Source organism: Artemia sp. Qi Xiang Cuo, chromosome 11, assembly GCF_049724085.1.
Source record: "Artemia sp. Qi Xiang Cuo chromosome 11, ASM4972408v1, whole genome shotgun sequence".
Classification (NCBI taxonomy): domain Eukaryota; kingdom Metazoa; phylum Arthropoda; class Branchiopoda; order Anostraca; family Artemiidae; genus Artemia; species Artemia sp. Qi Xiang Cuo.
The window spans coordinates 62,527,309-62,553,170 of NC_142804.1; the positions used below are offsets into that span (position 1 = coordinate 62,527,309).

At 35.5% G+C, this 25,862-nt stretch overlaps 1 protein-coding gene across 1 annotated transcript in view; it reads left to right on the top strand.

Annotated features, from left to right (window-relative positions):
* The window catches only part of LOC148947222 (intraflagellar transport protein 172 homolog), a 214,545-nt gene that overhangs the window by 46,454 nt on the left and 142,229 nt on the right, over window positions 1-25,862 (top strand). Inside the window, exon 12 of the mRNA XM_089096541.1 lies at window positions 12,834-13,065. Coding sequence (XP_088952667.1) covers window positions 12,834-13,065 — 232 coding nt within the window. The remainder of the gene's footprint in view (window positions 1-12,833; window positions 13,066-25,862) is intronic.

The window sequence follows — 25,862 nt, forward strand, 5'->3', positions numbered from 1 at the left end:
TAATATCCCTTATTGTGCGAACTGCGGTGGGTCACACTCTTCGTATAGTATATTGTGTCCAGTGCTCAAATATCGTATTGCGGCCGGTGTGAAAAAATGATGTTGCAAAAGTTCTCGGTTATTTCATACAATATAAACGGAACGCGTAGGAAAGAGCACATCATTGACGAATTTTCGCGCAAATACGACATCGTCTGTCTTCAAGAGCATCTTTTATCATCAGCTAATACCAATCTTCTGAAACAGAGTGGGAATGACATTGCGTTTGTGAATGCTGCACGGTTTACGTTTAGTAGACCTTCCGGAGGCCTCGCCTGTATTTTGAAACGTAGTTCTTTTTCATCCGTGACGACAATGCTGTTCCACAGTGAAGAAAACATCTTGGCCGTGCGAATTGCCGATCTAGTATTTATAAATGTATATTTTCCATGTGATTATAAATCTGTTCAGTCGCTGAATAAGTTTGCCAAAACGTGTAGTGTTTTGAAAAAAAGTGGTAGATTCTGCATCATCTTTTGGTTACCAATTTGTTGTTGCTGGGGATTTTAATGCTGATTTATTAAATTCAAACCTTCGATTGGATATGGTTTTCCAGTTTTGTCCGATTTTAAGCTAACTGAATAAGAATCGTTCATTTTCATATATCCATCATTCTGGGAGCCATACTAATATAGACCACGTTCTTTGTTCTCCAAATTTATTGGTTTCAATTGTTTCTGTGCACGAAACAGAAAGTGATATAGACCACATACCAATTTTCTTTTCGTTTTATATCTCTCTGTCACCAGATATTTCACGCGTGAATCGTAGATGGTTTACCAGGCGAAATTGGAATAAGGCTAATTGGGCGCTCTACATTTCTACACTTACAGATCTTTTGTCTACTATAAAAGTTGCTTTTCAGTTGGATCTAAATTTGTAAATGATAAGAATTTTTTGAACAAATATTAGTTTGATATTATATCATGCATGAAGGAAGCCGAAAGAGTGGCCGTTCCCGAGGAACGTGTAAAATTTAATACGCGGAAGCCAGAATGGTCGTGGGACCTAGGTCTAAAACAGTGAAAAATAAAGCCAAATTTTGGCTGCGTATATGGGTTTCTTGCAGACGGCCACTTAACGCCATTGTATTTGAACTTAAACAGAAAACTAAGCTAGAGTATAAAAAGTGTTTACGATCTGCAAAATCTAAAATTTGTAAAATCGCGACAAGTATATCGCGTAAATCGCGTAAATCGCGACAATTTAGATTGGAAAAAGGGTAAATTCAGATAAAATCGATGATTCTTTTTCAACGAGTAACCCAATTAGCCCTGCTGTTTGGTGCAATTATTATGATCAGATTTTTAACACCGTAAACCATCTCGTTCATGCCACTTTTATGAAGCTTCTTAATTCTGCGCTTCCTACCTCACTCCGCCAGAATCAGATCCTCCCAGTTCATTTATCTTCGGTGGTACTAGCTATAAAGAAGCTCAAGTCAAGTTCTAATGATTGTGATGGCATAAGTGCCAAACACCTAAAGGTTGACTGTCCAGCTCTTGCCCAACATCTACAACTTCTTTTCCAAATGTTTTATGTACCTCATTTGTGCCTGAAAGTTTTTTTGTGCGGAACAGTTATCTCAATTTTGAAAAAAAGGAAAAATTCCGAATGAATGTGCATCTTACAGGTCAATAACGGTTTCTTGCAATATAAGTAAAATTTTCGAGTATATTCGCCTCCCTTCAGTTAACTCTTCCACATACTTCGGTGAAAACCAGAACATGTTTTCAGCTGGGGTAGGTTGCCAGCAAGCACACCGAGTTTTGGCGAATGTTCTTACTGAAGCGACTAAAAATGGATTCGAGTTACATTTATGCGCCTTGGCCCATTACCCATTCCCAAGCTATTTTTTCCCTTTTTAGTCACGGTATTAACATTTCGTTAATTTTTCTTCTTAGATATTGGTATTCCAATTCTTATTTTGCGGCTTAAAACAGACATGAGTGTTTCCGAAAGCAGAATTCCAGTGCGGCGTGGGGTCCGGCAGGGTACCGTCCTTTCTCCTTTTATATTTAAATTTTGGATATCATCTGTTCTTTCTTCTATCCCACCCACTTGCATTCTCAATTCCGTTAACATCTCTTATCTTGCTTATGCAGATGATATCATTTTGATCAGTAGGACTAAAAAGGGGCTTTCCCTGTCTGTCTCAACAACTGCATCTAAACTTCATACCATTGGACTTTCTCTTAGTCTTTCAAAGTGTGAATATCTCTCATTTAATAGCAATAATATGACCCCTCTATTTTGCGGATCTTTTTCTGTCCCGTCGGTTCTTTCTTTCCGGTGGCTGGATATCAATCTTAGTAAAACACTAAAATCTTTCCGAAAGCTTGTCGTTGCTGATTGCAAGAAAAAAATTCAGTTAAGTTATTCTAAAATCGTTGCAGATGGAGGTAGATACAATAGAAAGTCTCATGCTAAATTATATTCGGTTTTTACAGATCATTCGGTTTTGTTTCTGTCTGGAATTTACCCTATTCTTCACCAAAAGACATCAGATCACTTCATTCATATTATTTCCGGCTTTCCCGCTTTCTATTCTATCTGCTTCCATGGTATAGAAATCGGAATATCATGTCTGTTTACGGTCTTCTGGATATTGCGTCAAGGCTTACGGAACTTGCCGTGCAAACTACCTCAGTCTACATGTAAGTATCTGCCAGTCCACAGTGGCCTTACTCGTTTGCTGTAGTTTTTTTTGTATGTTGAACGTTTTTCTTTTCTTTGGTTACTCTGCTCTTGCGAAGTTTTAAAGTTTTATGTACTCATGTATGTAGTGTATTATCTACTTTTTTCTTTATGCTCCACAATTATCATTTTTGTAAATGATGTGGGTTAAAAATAAATTATTATACCATCAATATTCCACAAAGTAGACTTCTTCATCTGTCTAAGAGCCATTTAAATATACTACAGGATCCAGGGGCCAGGGACCCCCCCCATATATTTTTCTGGTTTCCTCATTCCTTGTTTTCTTTTTCTGTTTTTCACTCTCGTTTAAAATAAATTTGTCGATTTGGTCAATTATTGGCGCCCTTGTCACATTGTCAGGTTTTGCTTATTGATGCCCTTTTCAAATTGAGCCCTCACCAAGATGCTGCTCTGAATCCACCCTTGTATGAATATCAAACAGTTTGTGGTAACGAAATTTAAAAAAGGAGTGATCCGGCTCAATAGTAACCGAAACTCTAAAAAAAATTTAGATACCCATAGATAGATAAAAAAAAATCAGCTTTTTATGATGATTTCAAATATATAAGTTTCACCAAGTTTAGTTTTCTATCAAAAGTTACGTGCCGGAAAAAAATTACCTTATTCTCAAAAAACAGAGGAAAACATAACCCGAAAAGCCATAGAAACTTAATGAAAATCCCACCATCAGATTCAGAGTATTAGAGAACCCTATAGTAGAGGTTTCAAGCTCCCATCTAGAAAAATGTGGAATGCCAGAAGACAGATCACGGATGCGTGTTTATTTGTTTGTTTTTTCATTTTCCCAGGGGTGATTGAGTCGACCCAGAGGTCCTAGAATATCGCAGGAGAGATCATTCGAACGGACATTAAAAGTTCTTGTGCCCTTTTTAAGTGACAAAAAAATGGAGCGCTCATATTTTTCCCAAAGTCACCCGATCAAAATTTTGAGAAAGCCATTTTGTTGAACATGGTCGAAAAATTTAATTAACATGTATTTGAGGATGACCTAATCCTCCACAGTCCCCGGGGGAAGGTCTGCAAACTATGAACTTTGCCCGATGTTTACATATAGTATTGGTTATTTGGAAGCATACGGACGTTTTTTGTTTTTTTTTTATGTTTTTTTTGGTGGGGGGGGGGGTCAGGGGTTTCCTTGGGAGGATCTTTCTGTGTAGGAATTTTTCCTGGGGGAAGGGACTTTGCTATTAAGGGGGTGCCAGATTTCCCAGTATTGTTAAAAAACGATCGAAAATTCAATTAAAAAAAATAAGATTTTTCAACTGAAAGTAAGGAGCAACATCAAAACTTAAAACGAACAGAAATTGTTACGTATATGAACCCCCCTAGTGAATACTTCGCTCTTTACGCTAAAGTTTTTCTTTAGTACTTTCATGAGGGCTATTTATTCTAATTAAACGGCCTTTATGATTAAGGGGTCATTCATAAAGTATTGGAACAAATTTCGCACTTTTGCGTGAAAAGCGAGGTATTGACTAGGAGGCGAACCCTCTAATATGCGTAATACAATATCCGAATATTGAAGTTCGTTACGTATGTTAATTCGTAAGTTAGGTATATTTATTACTAATAAAATCGTTCGTAAATAAAATTAAAAGTTGTAGTGCCTTTTTTAAGTAACTCAAAAATTGGAGGGCAACTAAGCCCCCTCCTTCGCCCCTTTTTCTCAAAATTGTCAGATCAAAATTTTGAGAAAATGATTTAGCCAAAAAAAGAAGTGAAATCAATATGCAAATTCAGTTTTAATTATTCATGTACGGTGAGGAAAAATCAAAACCTGCATTGATTCAAAAACTTTCAGAAATTAAATAAAAAAAAAACAAGTTTTTTTTAACTCAAAGTAAGCAGTAATATTAAAACTTAAAACGAACAGAAATTATTCTGCATATAAAAGGAACTGTCTCTTCCTCAACGCTTCGCTCTTTACGGTAAAGTTGGACTCTTTCTCACAACTTCACTTCTTATAACAATAAAAAACTTTAGCGTAAAATGCGAGGCATTGAGGACCGGACAGCCCCCTTATATACGGAATTATTTCTGTTTGTTTTGAGAATTAATGTCACTCCTTGCTTTCAGTTAAAAAAAAACTTGTTCATATTTAATATAGATAAATAGCCTGTCAGACGCCATGCATATAAATGCTAGCCAAAGCAACGAAAGGACAAGACGACAGGCACCGAAAAACATATACTATCTTGTGAGCATCAGGAACCAACTGAGTCTGCTCGCGCAGTGGACAAAATACCCGTTTTTTTTCTATTTTCTTTAAACTAAATTACTGTTAACTGAATTCTACTTATACAATTAGTTGACTATCGACAATATAGTGCAAAATTTGTCTGCCTTCTTACATCACCACAAATGAAAATCTCACGAAAGAGAAAGTTATCATAACTTACCACGTGAGTCAGCGAAACGTGTATTTTCTCATCCTAATAACTGAATGATAATGTTAAACGATCACAATGTAAATAATTTCAATACTCATATCATTGTAGTTAAACAGGGTACATTTGAATTTTTTTCATGGGAAAAAACAGATTACTCAGAAAATGTGCAACTTATTCATTATTCAAAAGCGTAATATAACCGCAGCATAAATTCAAAAACGTAGACGTTTTTGTGTCCATAACGTAAAAAGTAACATATTACTTAAAACCTACCAAAAATGGTACGAACGTAACCCTGGTGGCAATTCTGCATCGACGTCGAGCAATAAATAGTTGAAATTATAACTCTGCCTTTAAAAAAGCCCAGACTAGCGTTCCCTGTTGTTCGGTTAGTATTTGCGGTGGTTTCGGCTGTGTTTTCGCTAAAACTTGGGCGAAATTAACTATCATGTCAAACTGAAGTCAGAGGTCAGAATTACCATTTCTTAGATTATCAGCTATTCAAAAATTATGATAATTTTGATGATTTCATAAATAACGAGAAATTCAAGATAAATTTATTATATATAACATAGAAATATCTGCTCTTTAGTTATCTACTTTTTCTATTTTAGATTTTGCTTAAGAAAAATATTTTGATATATTTTTATATTTAATAAAATCTTTTTCAATTTATATTGTTACCATATGTAGCTTAAAAATAGATTTAAAATACACAACATGCATAGTATAGACATTAGAAGCTCAATCATCTGTGTTGCAACATTGGGGGCGTGGATGAAGATGCTGGTTAGACATTTTACCACAAATTTTCTATTATTTATGTAGATACCAACATCAAGGACCATGAAGACATCAAAACTTATGACCAAAAAGTGCTCTGTGGTGTCACCTATATCTACCAAAAGTGATTTCAATTGTAACAACAATTTTTGTCTCTCTGCATGCTGAAAATAACGGTTGCAGCAACTACAAATACCTGCTTTAGGCATGGTACCGATTATATGATCTCACATAAATGTTTTAAGATCAGCGATTGGCTGGTAAATCACGATTAATTAAGAACTTAAAGCAAACAGCACCAAGGAGGCGATAAGAATATCGCTTCGCCAAATTTCGTTTTGTAACTAATACGAACAAATGAAATAGGTTCCACGTCTAAAATACCCCCCCCCCCCAGGTACTTGATTTTATGTTGAAGTTTAATTATACTATTACTTAATGATAAGCTAACTGGCGGCTATTTATTTTTGACTTGAGCAAGGTTCCGTCAATCCTTTAAAGTCGTCAGGATATCTATCTTAATGGGGGCATGAACATGCCTTCTCAACGTCTCATGGTCTTCTACTAGAATAAAAGGGTCAGGAAGGTAGTTAGGAGTGAATTTTTTCTTCCACCTATTTGGAGACCAGCCTCGAGAGAAACATGAATTTAGCCTTCACAGATCATCTTCGCCAGGTTGGGCTTTCGCTGACTATATGAGATGGATCAAGCCACCGGAATTGATAAATTGATGGTTGGTGTTGTTGCTTCTGTTTAGTCATTATCTAAAGACAATTTTTAATTTGTGACCTAGTCAATGCAAGGCCATTTTTGGTATTAAATCATAAATTTGATTTATTATTATAATCTAAGGCTTCATTTTGTTTCAATATTGATGCCTAAAAGGATTTTACAGTATTAGATAATAGGCTATTAGGTTTTGTACGAAGAAACCATACCCAGTTGCTTTTTAACTATTTTATTGGTGACAATTAATCTTTAATAATAATCTTTATAATTAATAACAAAAACATCATTATAGTAATAGTAATAAATGTGTAAAAATAATTAAGAGCAATAACAACAATCTTTTCATTAATAGTTTTTTTTATCAAAAAAATAGTACTTGAAACTTCCTATTCCTTGGGGAAATATATCAACTTTGGAAAAGTATTAGATCGTGGTAAAAAACTTTAAGTAAAGAGCAACTTGATCTAGTAATAGCCAAAACATTAAACGGTAGTTATTTTGACAAGAAAATTCACATCAAAATAATTATTTTTTGTGAAAATTTAGAATATACACAAGTTCATTAAGTTTAAAACTATTCATCAATAGTTACGGGCTTGAGAAAATTTGACGAATTCAAATAAACGGAAAACACGGTAATCGTTTCCAGCCATTTCTGAAGGCCGTTAAAAAAGGATCGTTTTAATTGAAACTAAAAATTCTAGTACTTTTTTAAAGCATTAATATATAATTAGTAGGAAGTAATTGGCTTGAGACTATCTGTGCAGGATTTCGACTCTTGTTGATAGAAGAGCATCGCCATGTGCTGAAAACCATGTTGTGACCAAGATGGGCCCAGGGTTACACAAAGCCGCTATTCAAACTGGAGGTCCCAGGGACTTCTTGCTGTCTGGCTTCTATGCAGGTTAAAGCACTTCGGTGTTGACTTGAGAAGATATTTGATCCCTGTCCTGCTCTGGTACCCGGGATCATTGCTGTTCCTGAGGCCAAAATAATTTCAATAATTTAAAGAACATGAAAATTGGAACTTGGAATGTTACGACGTTAAAAAATGACTATCGCATCAAAATCTTGACTGACGAATTCAGACGGTTCGAACTGGACTTATCAGGAGTTTCAGAAACTCATATGCCAGGGATAGGAAGCATGAAATTAGGCGATATAGAATTTGTCTACCTTGGCAGGAAGGATGAGGTACGTAGACAGGGAGTATGGCTCATGATGAATAAGGGAGCTGCTAAGTCTTGTTTAGGCTGGGAAGGTGTTAATAATATAATGCTAATTGCTCATTTTATGACTAAAAAGTTCAGGATATCAGCTATAGTAGTATATGCCCCTGTAGAACTCAACTGACAGATATAATTGTGACTCAGATTAATTTTACTTACAGTTAAAGGCGAAAACAGACAGGGTTCCAGGTAGAAATATGGTGTTTTTACTAGGGGATTTTGACGCCGAGGTCGGTAGAAATAGGGATAGATCTTTCTCATCCTTTCGTCTTTCTCGTTCTGTAGAAGCACTTAGGCTTCAGAGCCTTACTTGACCGCTGTCATTACCATGGCTTCCAGTTTTCTAACCCTAATTCGTTGATTTGTAATCCCATTTCTCATAACTCTTTTCAACTACTAAAAATCATCTTACGCCTTGGGTATTCCCCTTTTTACATCTTCATTGTATCTGCCATGTTTACTAATAATAATAATAAAAAGGGCAAATAATACGGCATTGGACTTTACCGTCCCTAACGGCAGTGCTGATCTCCGTTTCATGGCCCTTCAGCCAGCAAAATGCAGTGGACAACTGGGGAACAGCCATCCTCTGCTTTTCAGCCCCTGTCCTCACGGTCAAAGGCTTTCAAGTCAAGCGTGCTAAACACTTGGCTAGTGGTCACTTGGCATTTAGTTGGTGTTTTTGTTGCCTAATATTGCCCCTTCACCGACATTTACTCATAGTCTGAGTTACGTAATGTTCTTAACATTAATTCTCAAACTTTATTTTTCCACCTTTGTCTCTCAAAGTATTCTAAAATTCATTAATTTCTAAGATATTCTTTTTTTGTAAGCATTTGTTTTGAGCCCATACACGATAGACTGAGCAGCCGGTAGAAGAGTAAGGGTTTAGATTTTGGTTGGACCTCTCTCTCTGGAAGATCCAAATGCTTGAGTGAGTGAAATTCGACAATTTACCGCAAAAAGTATTAGGATTATTTAACAAAAATGGTGTTTAGCTTTAATCCCAGATAATTTATTGAAGCATCCCCTCTTTCCAACACAATTATAATTTAATTGAATCTTCTTGGCTTCATGAGGTCATAGATTAGATGAATATGCAATGTTTTATCTCAGTGGATTCCAGCTTCCAATACACCGTCCTTCGGCTCTGAAGGTTAGGGGACACCAGTTCAGACTTCACATCTGGTTTATAATGATTCTCGGTCTTATTTATTTTACTGATTATCCAGTGGTTTGCGGTAATTTTCGAAATCTGTCACGTTCTAGAAGAGATGCTGTTAGGAGTCGCTTTTTAGGAAGATCTGGATACTTTTTTTGATAAATCAAATAAACCTCACCTCCTCTCCTTCAGTGGCATTACGTTTCAAAAGTTTTCAAAGAAATATATAAAATTTCGCTTTCAATGCCACCTACTCTAATTTCTACTTTAATATCAATGGTTATAGCAATAATCATAGGTCATGGATACCAGTTCTGACTTATTTTATAACGAATATCTCAATTTTAGTAATTATCAATTGGTCTGTGGAAGTTTTTCGGAATCTGTCAGGTTCTGGAAGAGTTAGTAGGTCAAGTTAGGAATCTCCATGGAAATTTCTGGATACATTTTTTTGTATATAAATAAAGTAGAACTCACCTCTTCTCCTCCCAGTGGCATTAGGTCTCCATTTTGAAAATTTTCTAAGAAATATATAAAATTTATTTTTAAATGCCACCTGCTCTACGTCTACTTTTAAAAGAACATGTTATTGAAAATGTAATGTTAAATAACAGCCAAATAGGGGTTTTGTATTATTACACTTATAAGAAAATGATTCCACCTACAAAAATATCCTTTACCGCAGAGAGATATCAAAATAAAAGACACTAAATAAGTATATAAAAAATTGTGGGAGAACACTGTAACGCTGTATAAATATTATGTATTCATATTATTATTTATCAAGGTTTTTTATAACTATTACAAGTATTATTTAATTTCACCTAGCATTTTATACGCTGATGTTCAATTTATGTATTTAATATTTACCTTTGAATTCTGATCTCGCTTTTTTTTTTTTTTTTTTTTTTTTTAATACTTGTATCTAGGACCTTACCTTAGAACTTAGACTCAGCCAATATGTCCTCCCACTGAGGTTGGATTGATGCGTGCAGGTTACGGAAATCTGTCTGGTACGTTTGACGCAGGGTGTTTCTGGGTCTGCCACTGCGGCAAGGACCCGGTGGCTGCCAATGGAGCGCTGAATTTGGTAGTCGGAGATTGTCCATACGTAGTAAGTGGCCAAGATATCTCCATCGGCGGACTCTTATGAGACATATCACAAGAGGCTGGCCAGTCTTGTGGCGGATGGATTTGTTTGTTATTCTCTGCTGCCAACGGATGTAGCGAATTATTCTAGGACACGTCTTTTTGAAAGCAAGTATTCTTCTCTCATGTTCCTGGTTCAGGTACCAGGTTTTGGCTGCGTAAAGCAGCACTGGCATAACATTGCTGTTGAAGAGTCATAGCTTTAGCCGTATAGAGAAGCTTTGGGAGCGCCAAACTTTCCGTAATCTATTGAAGGCCCCATTGGCTTGGCCGATTCTTGTGAGCACTTCGTTTGTGGTCGATACGGTGCTTTCTATTATGCTTTCCAAGTATTTGAAATGGACGACTTGCTCTTTGGTCTCCGCGAGTGAAGGTCAGGGGTGAATCTGTGGTAGCCATGTATTTTGTTTTGTTATTATTTATTTTCAGGCCGACCTGGCCACCTCTCTCCCTCACTTTGTCAAGGAGTTCTTGGAGTCCTTGCTTGCATGATTCCAGGACGGCGATGTCGTCAGCGAAGTTGACATCACTGAGCTGTATTTCTGGATTCAGCTGGATTCCCTCTGTACTTGTACTTCGCAGTATGTAATCAATGACGATTACAAAACATAGCGGTGACAAGACGCAACCTTGCTTAACTCCTTACAGAATGCGGAAGAAACGATTTTGGTCATCTGGTGTCTTTACACAGCACTTGCTATCTTCATAGAGTGCAATGACCAGTGAAACTATCTTTTCAGAGATTCCGGAATGCAGTAGGATCTTCCACAGACTTTGGTAGTCTACTGAGTCAAATGCCTTCTCAAAATCGATGAATATCATATATATTTTGAAGTGTCAATCTCTGCTTTCTTCCGTCAGTAGCCGTAGAGTAAGTATCAGGTCTGCACATGAACGGTTCGGTCTGAATTATGTTGCTCGTCGCGAAGGTGTCTGTCAAGCTGCGAGCTGATTCTCTGTAGTAAAATGGGCGTCAGCAATTTGATAGGTATGGAAAGCATGCAGATTTCTCGCTAGTTGCCTGGAAGGGATACATTGCCTTTCTGAACGATCCTCACAAGGATGCTGCGTTTCCAATCCGAAGGTATTCTGGCGGTCGTCCAGATTACTGCGAACAGCACTGTCCAGAACTTGAGGCAGGTCAGAACAATCACTTTAATCATTTCTGCGGATATTCTGTCTTCACCAGGCGACTTCCCATTTTTCAGCTTCTTTTCTGCTGCTATAATTTCGGTGGATGATGGCGGATCCGTGCTGATATCTAAGGAAAACAGTTTTGTTGCTGGGATCTCTGGGGGATCGTCTGGTGGAGGTGTCTTCAACAGCTTCTCAAAGTGGCTGGCCCAAACTTCGTTTACGTCAGACTGTTCTGTTATGAGGATACCCGAAGGGTCTTTAACTGGTCCATGTTGAATAGAGGATTTCTTTCCAATAATATCATTATTGATTTTATAGGCGGCTCTTAAGTCACCTCTCTACGCTACCTCTTCTGCCTGCGCTGCCTTCCTCTCCAGCAGGTTTCTCTGGTATTTTCTGGCACTCTTCTTTACCGCTTTTTCCGCGGCTCTGTATTCATGGTTTCTGAGGATCTGTCGGTCGGGGGTTTGTCTTTGAATGAGTGATGATTTTAATTTTTTCCTTGTCTCTATGAGCTCCCATGTTTGGTCTGATAGCCACTGGTCCTTTGGGCTGTATATGAGGATCTATTTAGACCCACATTTTAGATAAACTGATGGCCTATATTTTTATATTATTGTCATTCTCCCTTTTTTGAATGTCCAATATTCAGAAATGAAATTATAGCGTTAAATCGGTTTAGATTTTTTTGTTTTTATTCCTTTTCTTGAAACACCAACGACAGCACAATAAACACATATTTTTTACCCTGTAAACTAATCTTAAATTAATTGGTGAAAACCGTGATTTTCAAATATTTTTCATTTGTTTGTTTCATAATTATGTTGTTTTTATGGCAGTACCACATTTTTTCACTGTCGCCACGTTGAACCTTAAAAATTAACACAAGAAACTAATTAGTTAAATTTTATAATTTTTTACTCTGTAGATATTAAAACATTAACAGTTTTTTGATTCTCGAAGAGATAAAAAAATAATTAAATAATTCAATAATTAAATAAAAAAAAGAAATTATTATTTGATAATTTGAATAAAGAGTGCTCAGAAATTCCAGAAAACGTAAATTTTCGAGAGGGGGGGGGCAAGGCTGCCCTTTGCGTGCGCTCCTGTTATGGATGAATACTTGCAAAATTATTTAAGTAATATAAACCTGCAAAGGACATCAAATTCAAAACATTTTTCTTTGCCCCTGGACCTATATTGAATCTTTCATACATGGAGACCCCGATTCTCAAAGATTTTTGTACCTTCTACAGCTGTTTGGTGCTGTGTTTTTACAAATAATTTGTTACTGTTTTTCACCGATTTTGTTGCAGTGTTTACTGTTGCATTGTTGCCGCTATTGTCATTTGTCGCTGGTTAGTTTTTTATTTTTATTTGACACTCAATACTACAGAAAATTAGAAAACTAAACATGGGGGTCTTCTGTTTAAGTTTATGCTTAAGAAATTCAATGGGATTTCAGTGTCCTTGATACTTTGAAACTCATTTCAGGCAATTTATATATCTGATGGTGTGGAAAAGTCAGTTGAATTGGATATAGACAACTCCTCACACGCGTCTTTACATACAAAGCTCAGAAGTGGAAATATATCGAGCCTCGTTGATAATTTGACAAAACTTTCTAGTTCAGAATTATTTAACTTTGATAAAAGGGACACAAACAATGGAATCGATGGCTTTAACAACAGCAGGACTTGGGAAAATTTGGAATTTTTTCGTGATGGTAAGCACATTGAGTTTTTTTTTTTAGTTTCTTTACTCCCATTTATCTATTTACTGTATTTATCTCTTAGTCTACGAGGTATCTAGTGCAAGGAAATAAATTTTCGGTCCCACTCTCGTAATAAAGCCGGAGGCCAAAAAGTATGGGAACTGGTAAGAATGAAGATTCAAGCAGGGGAGTCCCTCTCACCCCCCCCCCATCATCTTTATATTAAACTTTAACTTTTGCATGACAGTGATTTGAAAAGAAACTAGGAGTAAAGAAACTTTCTTTTGTTTTGTTTTTTTTAATTATTTAAGTTGTTTTTTTCAGTTTCTTTACTGCCATTTATCTATTTATTTATCTCTTAGTCTACGAGGTATCTAGTACAAGGAAATAACTTTCCTGTCCCACTCTTGTAATAAAGCCGGGAGCCAAAAAGTATGGGAACTGGTAAGAGTTAAGATTTAAGCAGGGGAGTCCCTCTCACCCCCTCCCCATCATCTTTATATTAAACTTTAAATTTGTATAACCGTGATCTGAAAAGGAAAATAGTTTCCGATAATGGTGCATCCATAAAAGGTTTTTTTAGAGGAGGGTGGTCTCTAATCTTCTTCTCCGATTGAAATTAGGAAAATAAAAACGCTATTTAGTACTACCCTGCAAAATCACAAAGTTGATCATCAGAACTTTACTGAAAATTATATTTATATTTTCTTGCCTCTGTTTTTTTCCTGTTCTGGTCCTTTGCATTAGGCAGTGATTTGAAAAGGAAAATAGTTCCTGATAAAGGTGCATCCATAATGGGTTTTTATAGAAGAGAATGGTCTCAACTCTTCATCTCCGATTGAAATTAGAAAAAAAACGTTATTTAGTACTACCCAAAAAAATCACAAAGTTAATTATAAAAACTTTACTGAAAATTATATTTTTATTTTCTTGCCTCTTTTTTTTTCCTGTTCTGGTCTTTTTCATTAGGCAGTGATTTGAAAAGGAAAAAAGTTCCTGATAAAGGTGCATCCATAATGGGTTTTTTTAGAAGAGAATGGTCTCAACTCTTCATCTCTGATTGAAATTAGAAAAAAAACGCTATTTAGTTCTACTCAAAAAAATCACAAAATTAATCATAAGAACCTTACAGAAAATTATATTTATATTTTCTTGCCTCTTTTTTTTTACTCTTCTGGTCCTTTGCATTAGGCAGTAATTTGAAAAGGAAAATAGTTCCTGATAAAGGTGCATACATAATGGGTTTTTATAGAAGAGAATGGTCTCAACTCTTCATCTCCCATTGAAATTAGAAAAAAAACGTTATTTAGTACTACCCAAAAAAATCACAAAGTTAATTATAAGAACTTTACTGAAAATTATATTTATATTTTCTTGCCTCTTTTTTTTTACTCTTCTGGTCCTTTGCATTAAGCAGTGATTTGAAAAGGAAAATAGTTCCTGATAAAAGTGCATCCATAATGGGTTTTTTATAGAAGAGAATGGTCTCAACTCTTCATCTCCCATTGAAATTAGAAAAAAACGTTATTTAGTACTACCCAACAAAATCACAAAGTTAATCATAAAAACATTACAGAAAATTATATTTAAATTTTCTTGCCTCTTTTTTTTTACTGTTCTGGTCCTTTGCATTAAGCAGTGATTTGAAAAGGAAAATAGTTCCTGATAAAAGTGCATCCATAATGGGTTCTTATAGAAGAGAATGGTCTCAACTCTTCTTCTCCGATTGAAATAAGAAAAAAAAACACTATTTAGTACTATCCCAAAAAAATCACAAAGTTAATTATAAGAACCTTACTGAAAATTATATTGATATTTTCTTGCCTCTGTTTTTTTCCTCTTCTGGTCCTTTGCATTAGGCAGTGATTTGAAAAGGAAAATAGTTCCTGATAAAGGTGCATCCATAATGGGTTTTTTATAGAAGAGAATGGTCTCAACTCTTCTTCTCCGATTGAAATTAGAAAAAAACGTTATTTAGTACTACCCACAAAAATCACAAAGTTAATTATAAGAACCTTACTGAAAATTATATTGAAATTTTCTTGCCTCTGTTTTTTTTCTTGTTCTGGTCCTTTGCATTAGGCAGCGATTTGAAAAGGAAAATAGTTCCTGATAAATGTGCATCCATAATGTATTTTTTTAGAAGAGAATGGTCTCAACTCTTCTTCTCCGATTGAAATTAGAAAACAAACGCTATTTATTACTATCCAAAAAACTCACAAAGTTAATTATAAAAACTTTACTGAAAATTATATTTATATTTTCTTGCCTCTGTTTTTTTCCTCTTCTGGTCCTTTGCATTAGGCAGTGATTTGAAAAGGAAAATAGTTCCTGATAAAGGTGCATCCATAATGGTTTTTTATAGAAGAGAATGGTCTCAACTCTTCTTCTCCGATTGAAATTAGAAAACAAACGCTATTTAGTACTACCCAAAAAAATCACAAAGTTAATTATAAAAACATTACTGAAAATTATATTTATATTTTCTTGCCTCTTTTTTTCCTCTTCTGGTCCTTTGCATTAGGCAGTGATTTGAAAAGGAAAATAGTTCCTGATAAAGGTGCATCCATAATGTTTTTTTTTAGAAGAGAATGGTCTCAACTCTTCATCTCCGATTGAAATGAGAAAACAAACGCTATTTAGTACTATCCAACAAACTCACAAAGTTAAGTATAAAATCTTTACTGAAAAGTATATTGATATTTTATTTCCTCTGTTTTTTTCATCTTCTGGTCCTTCGCATTAGGCAGTGATTTGAAAAGGAAAATAGTTCCTGATAAAGGTGCATCCATAATGTTTTTTTTTAGAAGAGAATGGTCTCAACTCTTCTTCTCCGATTGAAATTAGAAAAAAACGCTATTTATTACTATCCAACAAAATCACAAAGTTAATTATAAAAACTTTACTGAAAATTATATTTATATTTTCTTGCCTCTGTTTTTTCCTCTTCTGGTCCTTTGCATTAGGCAGTGATTTGAAAAGGAAATTAGTTCCTGATAAAGGTGCATCCATAATGGGTTTTTTTAGAAGAGAATGGTCTCAAATCTTCTTCTCCAATTGAAATTAGAAAAAAACGTTATTTAGTACTACCCAAAAAAATCACAAAGTTAATTATAAGAACATTACTGAAAATTATATTTATATTTTCTTGCCTGTTTTTTTCTTCTTCTGGTCCTTTGCATTAGTCAGTGATTTGAAAATGAAAATAGTTCCTGATAAAAGTGCATCCGTAATTGGTTCTTATAGAAGAGACTGGTCTCAACTCTTCATCTCCGATTGAAATTAGAAAAAAACGTTATTTAGTACGACACAAAAAAATCACAAATTTAAATATAAGATAATTACTGAAAATTATATGTATATTTTCTTGCCTCTGTTTTTTTTACTCTTCTGGTCCTTTGCATTAGGCAGCGATTTGAAAAGGAAAATAGTTCCTGATAAAGGTGCATCCATAATGTGTTTTTTTAGAAGAGAATGGTCTCAACTCTTCTTCTCCCATTGAAATTAGAAAACAAACATTATTTATTACTATCCCAGAAAAATCACAAATTTAATTATAAGAACCTTACTGAAAATTATATTGATATTTTCTTGCCTCTGTTTTTTTCCTCTTCTGGTCCTTTGCATTAGGCAGTGATTTTAAAAGGAAAATAGTTCCTGATAAAGGTGCATCCATAATGGTTTTTTATAGAAGAGAATGGTCTCAAATCTTCTTCTCCGATTGAAATTAGAAAAGAAACTCTATTTAGTACTACCAAAAAAAATCACAAAGGTAATTATGAAAGCCTTACTGAAAATTATATTTATATTTTCTTGCCTCTTTTTTTCCTCTTCTGGTCCTTTGAATTAGGCAGTGATTTGAAAAGGAAAATAGTTCCTGATAAAGGTGCATCCATAATGGATTTTTATAGAAGAGGATGGTCTCAAATCTTCTTCTCCGATTGAAATTAGAAAAAAAAACGTTATTTAGTACTACCCAAAAAAATCACAAAGTTAATTATAAAAACATTACTGAAAATTATATTTATATTTTCTTGCCTCTTTTTTTCTTCTTCTGGTCCTTTGCATTAGGCAGTGATTTGAAAAGAAAAATAGTTCCTGATAAAGGTGCATCCATAATGGTTTTTTATAGAAGAGAATGGTCTCAACTCTTCTTCTCCGATTGAAATTAGAAAAGAAACGCTATTTAGTACTACCCAAACAAAATCACAAAGTTAATTATAAAAACATTACTGAAAATTATATTTATATTTTCTTGCCTCTGTTTTTTCCTCTTCTGGTCCTTTGCATTAGGCAGTGATTTGAAAAGGAAAATAGTTCCTGATAAAAGTGCATTCATAATGGATTTTCTTAGAAGAGAATGGTCTCAAATCTTCTTCTCCGATTGAAATTAGAAAAAAACGGCTATTTAGTACTATCCCAAAAAAATCACAAAGTTAATTATAAGAACCTTACTGAAAATTATATTTATATTTTCTTGCCTCCTTTTTTCCTCTTCTGGTCCTTTGCATTTGTTGTAAAGTGTATTTTATGGTATTAGGGTGATGTAGTCGTAGATGCTTTTATTTCTCCCTTTATAGGGGAGGTAAACTCTGGCCCTAAGGTAATTCAACTTTGGTAGCGTGCCTTAGGCTATGACTGAACTAATGAGGCGTACCAGCTGGGTATGTTCGAGGGACTAAAGGTAGATTGTAGAGAGTTTGTCTATAATACAATACTTTTATTCAATTAACATATAATAATAACAGATATATATTTTCTAATGGGACTGGCTGTCCCAAGTAGACCACAAGTCTCGGAAAACTACAATAATATATAATAGGATACTTAGACACTTAAGTTAAGATAAGATAAGATTTATTGCTAAAAAATGGCTATCACAAGCCCAAAAGTGCCGAATTTACACTTTAGCGTCAGATACAGCGAAAAAAGAACAACAAAAACAACCCATCAAACAACAACGGAAAATTATAAAAGTGCAAGTTTAAAATACGTTAAAATGTTAAAAACAAAATACAAAGTAAAATCATAAAATTAGAAGGCCAATGTCATCAGAAAAAATATGAAAACTTCAAATGTCAGCAAACAAAAAAAAACATAAGTTAGATGATGAATAACAAACATAAATATAAACCCCCAAATTTGCAAAATGGGCATTAAATTAATAACTAAAGGTAAGGAGCGAGTGAGGGGGGGGGGCAGCGGAGATTCAGTGGTTGAAAATGTCAACTATGTAAGGGATAAAAGTACTTCTTCTATATCTTTCCGTGCAAACTCTTATTGGGGCGAGAAGGGGGATTTTTGTTGACACAGAGCGCGGGAGGCGGGGTCGAAGGGGTGAATATTGAACAGGGAAAAGTGGAGTTGTTCGAGGGTTATGAAGGGCATTGTTAGCAAAACGCAAGGTAATTTCTGCTCTCCTTTCCTTAAGGGTGACGAGATTAGCTCTCCTAAGAAGGGAAATATAAGGTACTTTACCCTCATTGAAGATAATTCTTAGGCACCTTTTTTGTACTGCCTCTATTCTGTCCGACAATTCAATGTAAATGCCAGGATGCCAAACAGGACAGGCGTACTCAAGGGTTGGGCGTACAAATGACAAAAAAAATCCTCAAACAGTGCGATTTAGGGCATTTAAATTTTTTAATGAGTTTAAGGAGGGAAAATGCGGCATTTACACGTTTTAAGATGTCATTAATATGACAATCCCATTTTAAGTCGCTTGAGATGGTAATGCCCAGTAATTTCATAGTGGTAACGGACATTTCAGGGGGGATTGGACAGGAGAAGGAAGGAGGAGTTTTAAGGAAATTAATAGTAAGAACAATTGACTTTAAAGGGTTGACTTTCATATCATCAGTAAGAGCTTCGGCTGATATCGATTCCAAGATATACATTGGGTTGCTTTTGGAATTTTTGGAACATGTCTCTAAGACAGTAAGATCATCAACGAATTTCCATCTATCCGGGAAATAAACACCAAGGTTATTTATCATTGTAAGAAATAAAATTGGACCTAAGAGGGTCCCTTGGGGCACACCATTATAAATTGGAAGGAGATCAGAATATAAATCCATGTATTTCACGACTTACACTCTATGATAGAGGAGAGATAAAATTATTCTAATTAAATTAGGGTCAACTTAAAAGTCATAAGATAGCTTTCCTGACAGTATTTTGCTGTTAATTGAATCAAAAGCTGTTTGCAAGTCAAAAGCAATAACATTGAGCCAGGTGTTGGGTTTTTCGAGTGTTTTGCATATTGTGTCCATAAGGTGAACAAGATAGTGGGTAGTAAAAGTAGAGCGTAGGTTTCCGAATTGTCTTTGGTCAACATTTGGGAATATTTTTACTTTCAACCACTCAGCTAAAAAGCTTTCATATAACTTCGAAAAAACTGGAGTAAGAGTAATGGGACGGGCACCGTCAAAATCATGATTGTTACCTTTCTTTTTTACGGGAGTAATAAAACCTAATTTCCAACAATTTGGAAATTTACCAGTAGAGGTAATTTCATTAAAAAGTAAGGACAAAGGTTCTGAGAGGTTGTCGGCAAAGGCTTTAATTAGTACAATCGGAATGTCTAATGGACATGTACTACACTTTTTAATGTTCTTAATTTTTGCCTCTACATCCGAGGGCGAAATAACGGGAAAATTGAGAGAGCACAAATCATACGGAGTGTCAAAAGAAAGGGGAGGGAGGTTCTGAACTATGGAAGAAAGAAACCTGTTAAGATCATTGGCTGTAACTTAAGGGTCTTCTTGGAAATGAAAATCAATATATACATAGATAGATAGATATATATTTATTGAAATAAAAGCCACTTTGGGCCATGTCAAAAAAGTAAAATCACAAAAAATAATAACATGATTATAATCACACACAATAATAAAATGATTATAACACTAATAAAAAAGTATGGTAGCCTACATAACAATAACAACGCAAAATTGAAAAACCTTAAAAAAACATAATAAAGCACACGATACCATTAAACTAACATAAATAGATAGATATATGTTACATCTATCAAGGGCCATGACTACACAAATAACAAACAAGAAAACAACTTACACACATACAACAATACTTTCCACACTCACCCCACCCCTTTTTACAAATATCTATCTCTATGTGACCTACCCAATTTTATATACTTTGCTATCATTCTTATTGTCCCATAATTTTTTGATCCCATTACTGAAACCAACCACTCACTTGTCCCCACATTAACAAAAAATAAATCTTTCCTTAGATCCTGTAATTCGGGACAAAGGGCCATGAAGTGAAGCAGATCCTCCCCATTTTCTCCGCACATAGGGCATGTGTAAGGACCCTCCTTTACCCTTACCCTCCCTAAATATTTCCTCCTTTCTCTAAGTGCTAGAAAATTACCCCTCCCTGATATATACCACTTAATTTCTTCACTATTTAAACCCACTTTAAAATAATTATCACATCCCCAGACATCCTTCCATTGACGATAAATGCCGAGGGACACCGAGGCTGCGACCTCACGCTGCCATTTTTGAATCTCCTGATCTTCAAACACCTCCTTTACTAATTTTGCTACATTTTCTACTTCCAGTCCTATCCCCTTCCCTTCATTCCAAACACCTGATAACCCACAAGTATTTAAGATTTATTTCACCTGGGAAGTCCATGAACATTTCCTTCTATCCTGCAACACCTCCAGATAAGCTGCATTTACTAACCTATTATTCTGTAAACCAATCACCTTTTCCCAGTATCCTATCATTCTAACCAATCTTTTTATCCTCAATGAAAACAATCCTAGATCACCCTTTAACACCAGATTATTAAATTTCCCGCTTAGCCCTAAAAGTCTCCTGAAATGTCCTAAATAAATTCTCTCTATTTTTTCCCCTCTTTCAAAACCCCAAACTTCCCCACCGTAACTCAATGATGGGCCTACTTTCGTCTCAAAAATTCTCTTCTGTAGCTTAATATCTGCCGGTCCTAGATGCCTAAGGGGATTCTGCAATAATGCCCATGAAGCCTTCTGACCCTTCCAACTCGCTATTTGCACCTGATTACTCCATTTCCCTGAACTTGTGAACTTACATCCCAAATAAATATAATCATTAACTTCCTTCATCTCTTTCCCTTTAAAATAAAACTTATTCTTTTCCCTTTCATAATTTCCAAAAACTAATATAACTGAATTTTCCATATTTAAAACTAATTTTATACTTCCCAGATAACTATCCAAAATATCTAACATGTTTTGAAAATCTGGAGCCAATTTTACAAGCAATACCATGTCATCCGTAAATAATAAACAAAACAGCTCCAGTGACATTAAGTTTAACATAGGGGCATTTCTATTTCTAAAATACTGCTCAATATCATTAATAAAAACAGAAAACAAACGCGGTGATAGAGTGCATCCCTGTTTGAGGCCTACATTACTTAAAACTGGCCTAGAATAAGAAATACCTACCTTCACAACTACTTTAATCACCTCATACATTTTCATTATAACTTCTACTAACCTAATTGGCAATCCTAATTTCACCAACACCGCTTTCAAGAAACTCCTTGAAACTTCGTCAAATGCTCCCCTAATGTCCAAAAACGCCGTACATAGCCTATTTTTCTTATGCCTCCTATATTTACTAACTAAAACCTGTAAACAAAATATTTGATCAATTGTACTATAATTTCCCTAAACCCTGCCTGACATTCAATTAACATACCTTTTATAATGCAACCATTTATCCATCCTACTAGAAAGGACTCTACAAAATAGCTTACTGATAGAACTTCCTAAACTTATCCCCCTATAGTTCTTGTGTAGGTTTCTTTCTCCTTTCTTAAATAATGGGATCATAATCGATATCTGCCAATTTCTTGGCCATAGAGGTGTACTTAGAATTGCCGAGAATATCAATGCAAGCGCTGGCAGTATCCACGCTCTTGACCATTTCAGCAGCTTAGTTTGTACTCCGTCGATGCCCGGAGCTGAATTCCCTCTCATGCTTTTCAAGGCGTGCCATATTTCTTCCTGTCCAACCGGTTCCAGTAGTTTAACATCCTCTGAATCCAACTCAAAATCGGCTGTTTCTTCTAAACTATTTATCTCCTCGTCAGCTCTCTCTTCGTCCTCTTCGGTGTATATCTCTTTATATTTTTGTTCTAAGTATTCTGGCCAGGTATCGGCGTGAGGGACTGAATCAGTCAACTTTCTATTTTCTGTTGATTTCCTAATTAACTTCCAGAACTCCGTTGCATCATTCACGCTAAATTTCTCCCGTATTTTTTGGCTCTCTTCCTCTTCAGAACGTCTCTTCTTCAACTTAACTAGCCTTTTATATCCCCTTCACTTGTTCCTAAAAACCTGCAAATTATTTTCCAGATCAACTGTACTACTAGCCTTAAGCAATCTAAAAGCTACTAAAACCTCCTTCTTCTTTTCCTCACAATCCTTATCAAAAAAACTCATCTAACCAGTACTTCTACCATTTTTTCTCCTGCATGCCACCTTAGGTCCAATCTTATACACAACCCCCGACAAATAATCAACAGAACCTGCTCTATCCCCTTCCCTTGCCATATCCTCACTCTTCTGAATAAATGAATCCCGCCCTCTCTCTTCAACTAGTACCTTTTTCAACTTCTCCTCACTATCATTATCAAACCTTAAACCTTCCCTCCAATCAAGCTCATTACCCATCTTTCCCTTAGCCCCAAACTTCTTTTTCCGGCTCTCAGCCCATCCTCCCCCTCCTAATTTAACCCTAATAGGCACGTGATCCGACCCAGCAAGCGCCATCACCTCAAAATCCACACAACAAGAAAGAAGCCCCAGACTAACAACCCCATAATCTATAACACTTGGGGATCTACCCGAAAAACATGTAAAATCCCCCACTCCTTAATCCTTCCCTGTCCTCCCATTCAAAATAACCAAATTCTTCTTACCACAAAAATCCAATAATTTTTTCCCCCAATTATTCTTTCTCTGATGACCGTCCTTACTCGTCCTCCTCCTAACCGACGGCTTAATCATATCAACTCTCTTAGTTTTTCCTAGTTCGAGACCCACCTCCTCCTCACGGGCTCCTTCGTCCTCCCCTGTATATCCGTTAAAATCCCCTAGAAAAATAAAATAATCGGACGGAAACTGTTCTGAAAAACGATTCATATCATTTTCTAATATCTCACAGGTATCCTCATCACTAAAAGTGCTAGTTTCCGGCGGTAAATACACTGAACAAAAGTTAAAAGAGTTACTACCTAAAGGTACTGGCACCCATGAAACACTTTTCAACCGAGATAAATTTCGGCATCTATTCGTTATCAATAATGCCACTCCTCCATAAGTTCTACCATTCTGCGATCGCTTTCTTTGTGATCCAAAATAAGAAAAACCTTCTATTCTCTCCTCTTTTTCCAGCCATGTTTCTACTAATGATACAACTGAAAAATCACAACATTTAAGAAGACACTCTAATTTAAGATACGAAAAGCCCTGAACATTCCAATGCGCTAAATGACACTCGTAAATTGCGCCATGGCCCTGTTTATCCTATCCACTATTTGAGCCAATGGGTTGTGAAGAGTTAAATAGCCGCCTAGGCTCCATTTTATTAGGGTCGTCAGCTCTAACCGACTTGCTCTTCTGTCTTAGGTGGTCATCTGGGCTAATAATTTGTTGGCTATTACGTTTGGGAGCCCCCACAGGCCCGTCAAAAATTGATGCGGAGCCTTTTCTAATAACAGAAGTTTCACTGTTCGCCGCGTTTATTTCGTTATCACTACTATGCTCCTCCACTACACTAAAGAAAGATTGAATTGAAGATGAAGATCCAGAAAGCGATCTTGAACTGCAAGGTTCTTCCAGGTTAAACTGATTATTTTCAGAAACAAAACTCTTTACTAAACTTTTTTGTGGCACTGATAAAGACCCAGGTTCACGGAGAAACTTTTATCCAAAATTTTCCTTAAAATGGGTCATGGTACTCGCTGATGACTCTATATTAGGGGAATTCGTAACCTCAACTACAGACTGCTTATCAAAACTATACGTAAAACACTGTTGATCAATATATAACTTTGTCCCTCTTAGTCTTGCTTCTCTATTTTCTCCTCTAGCCCGTTCAAGAAAAGGCTTTAGGTGGTTACGAATAGACAATTCACGCTTTGTATAATCGGGACTAACACCAAGACCCGCCCTTTTCAGGTGCGCACTTGAACGCAATATAGTATCACGAATTTAACCACTTGTAAACTTAACCAGCACCGGTCGCGTGCCTTGTTTAGCGTTTAGCCGAAAAATGTCTCTAATGCCCATCATTTTCAGCCCTAAATTTGGCACATGTAAGTTGAGTGCTCTCATTACATCTTCTCGTAACGAAGAACCTTTGTTTGTAGGATCAAAATTATACAGGACCAAATTACACTTTTTAGACTCATTTTCTAGTCTTTGCAAATTTAAGTTAGTATACGACATTTCAGCTTGCAAACTTAGGTAATCTTTCTTCAATTGTGACGTATCCTCTGAGAACTTGACTACTGTCGAATCAATTCGCAATGAAATAGCAGATAGGTCGTTTCTCAGCTCTTGAACCTGCGATGAAACTATTTCTATTCCGTTCAATTTTCGATTAATTTCTTGTAGAATTTCAGAAAACTTAACAGAAGTCATAATTTATCCGGAAATATGGTTATAATAATTAGAAAGATTACTTATCTTTCTGTGAGGGCCGAGCCTCACAAATGCATCCGAGTGACTATTCCAGTGCCTGTAATTATTCAAACAAAATTTCTGCTTAACATAGCAAGTCTTATAAAGTAAGATTTCCACTTAACATAACAATTCTTGTCAATGGGAACTGGTTTTTCAAGTTATTTCACAGTCTGTGTACTTAGATATAAGCGGAATGAATGCTGATGAAAACTGGGTCAAGTTCAAAGAAACTAGATTTCAATTTATAATCCTCTTCGCTAACTAGGTGTTATCTCTTGGAACTGTGAATCAAAGAGATACACAAAGAGAAAACACATCATTATGTGTTTTCCCACAAATTTTCTTTATTCTATTATACCATTGTTTTGGCTTTGTAGAAAATAAATCGTGGACTTTGCATTTATAATATGAAGAAGCAGATTTACGTATTTCTTTTTTTATATGTTTACGCAGTGAGTTCGCTTCGGATGTTTTACCACTCTTTAGTAGATTCAATTTAAATCTAATTAGTTTTTTCAATTGGCTAGTAATGTATGGTTTGTCATTAGAACATGTTTTTACTTTTTTCCCAGGGAAGGAATTTATGTATTTCTTTTTAATCAGATTTTGGAATTCGGAGACTTTAAAATTAATGTCATTTTTTCCTTTGAGGGCCAGCCAGTTTTCATTGGTAATCCAAGATCCAAAAGTGTAAAGGCCATCATTGGAAATTGGGCGATAAGAGATTCCAAGGTATTTCTAAAAACAGCGGACCAGAGGTCAGTCCCGCATAAAGTTAGTATCAGTCTAAATCTGCCCCTTCCCATAAAATGTATCTTTTATACATTTTTTTCAACGACACCTTCCTTTAACCAACCGACACAATAGCTAGGAAGTGGTAAATTCTTAATTTCCCGTTAAGCAGAAACTTGGCAGGATATATTCCTTATCTTAATAAAAAGTGTTTTTTCTAAACTTTGTATTTGCGTTTTAATATATTTTTACTAAATTCATAATTAACTAAATTAGAAAGCTTTACCACACATTAGGCAGTGATTTGAAAAGTAAAATAATTCATAATGGGTTTTCTTAGAAGAGTGGTCTTAAATCTTCT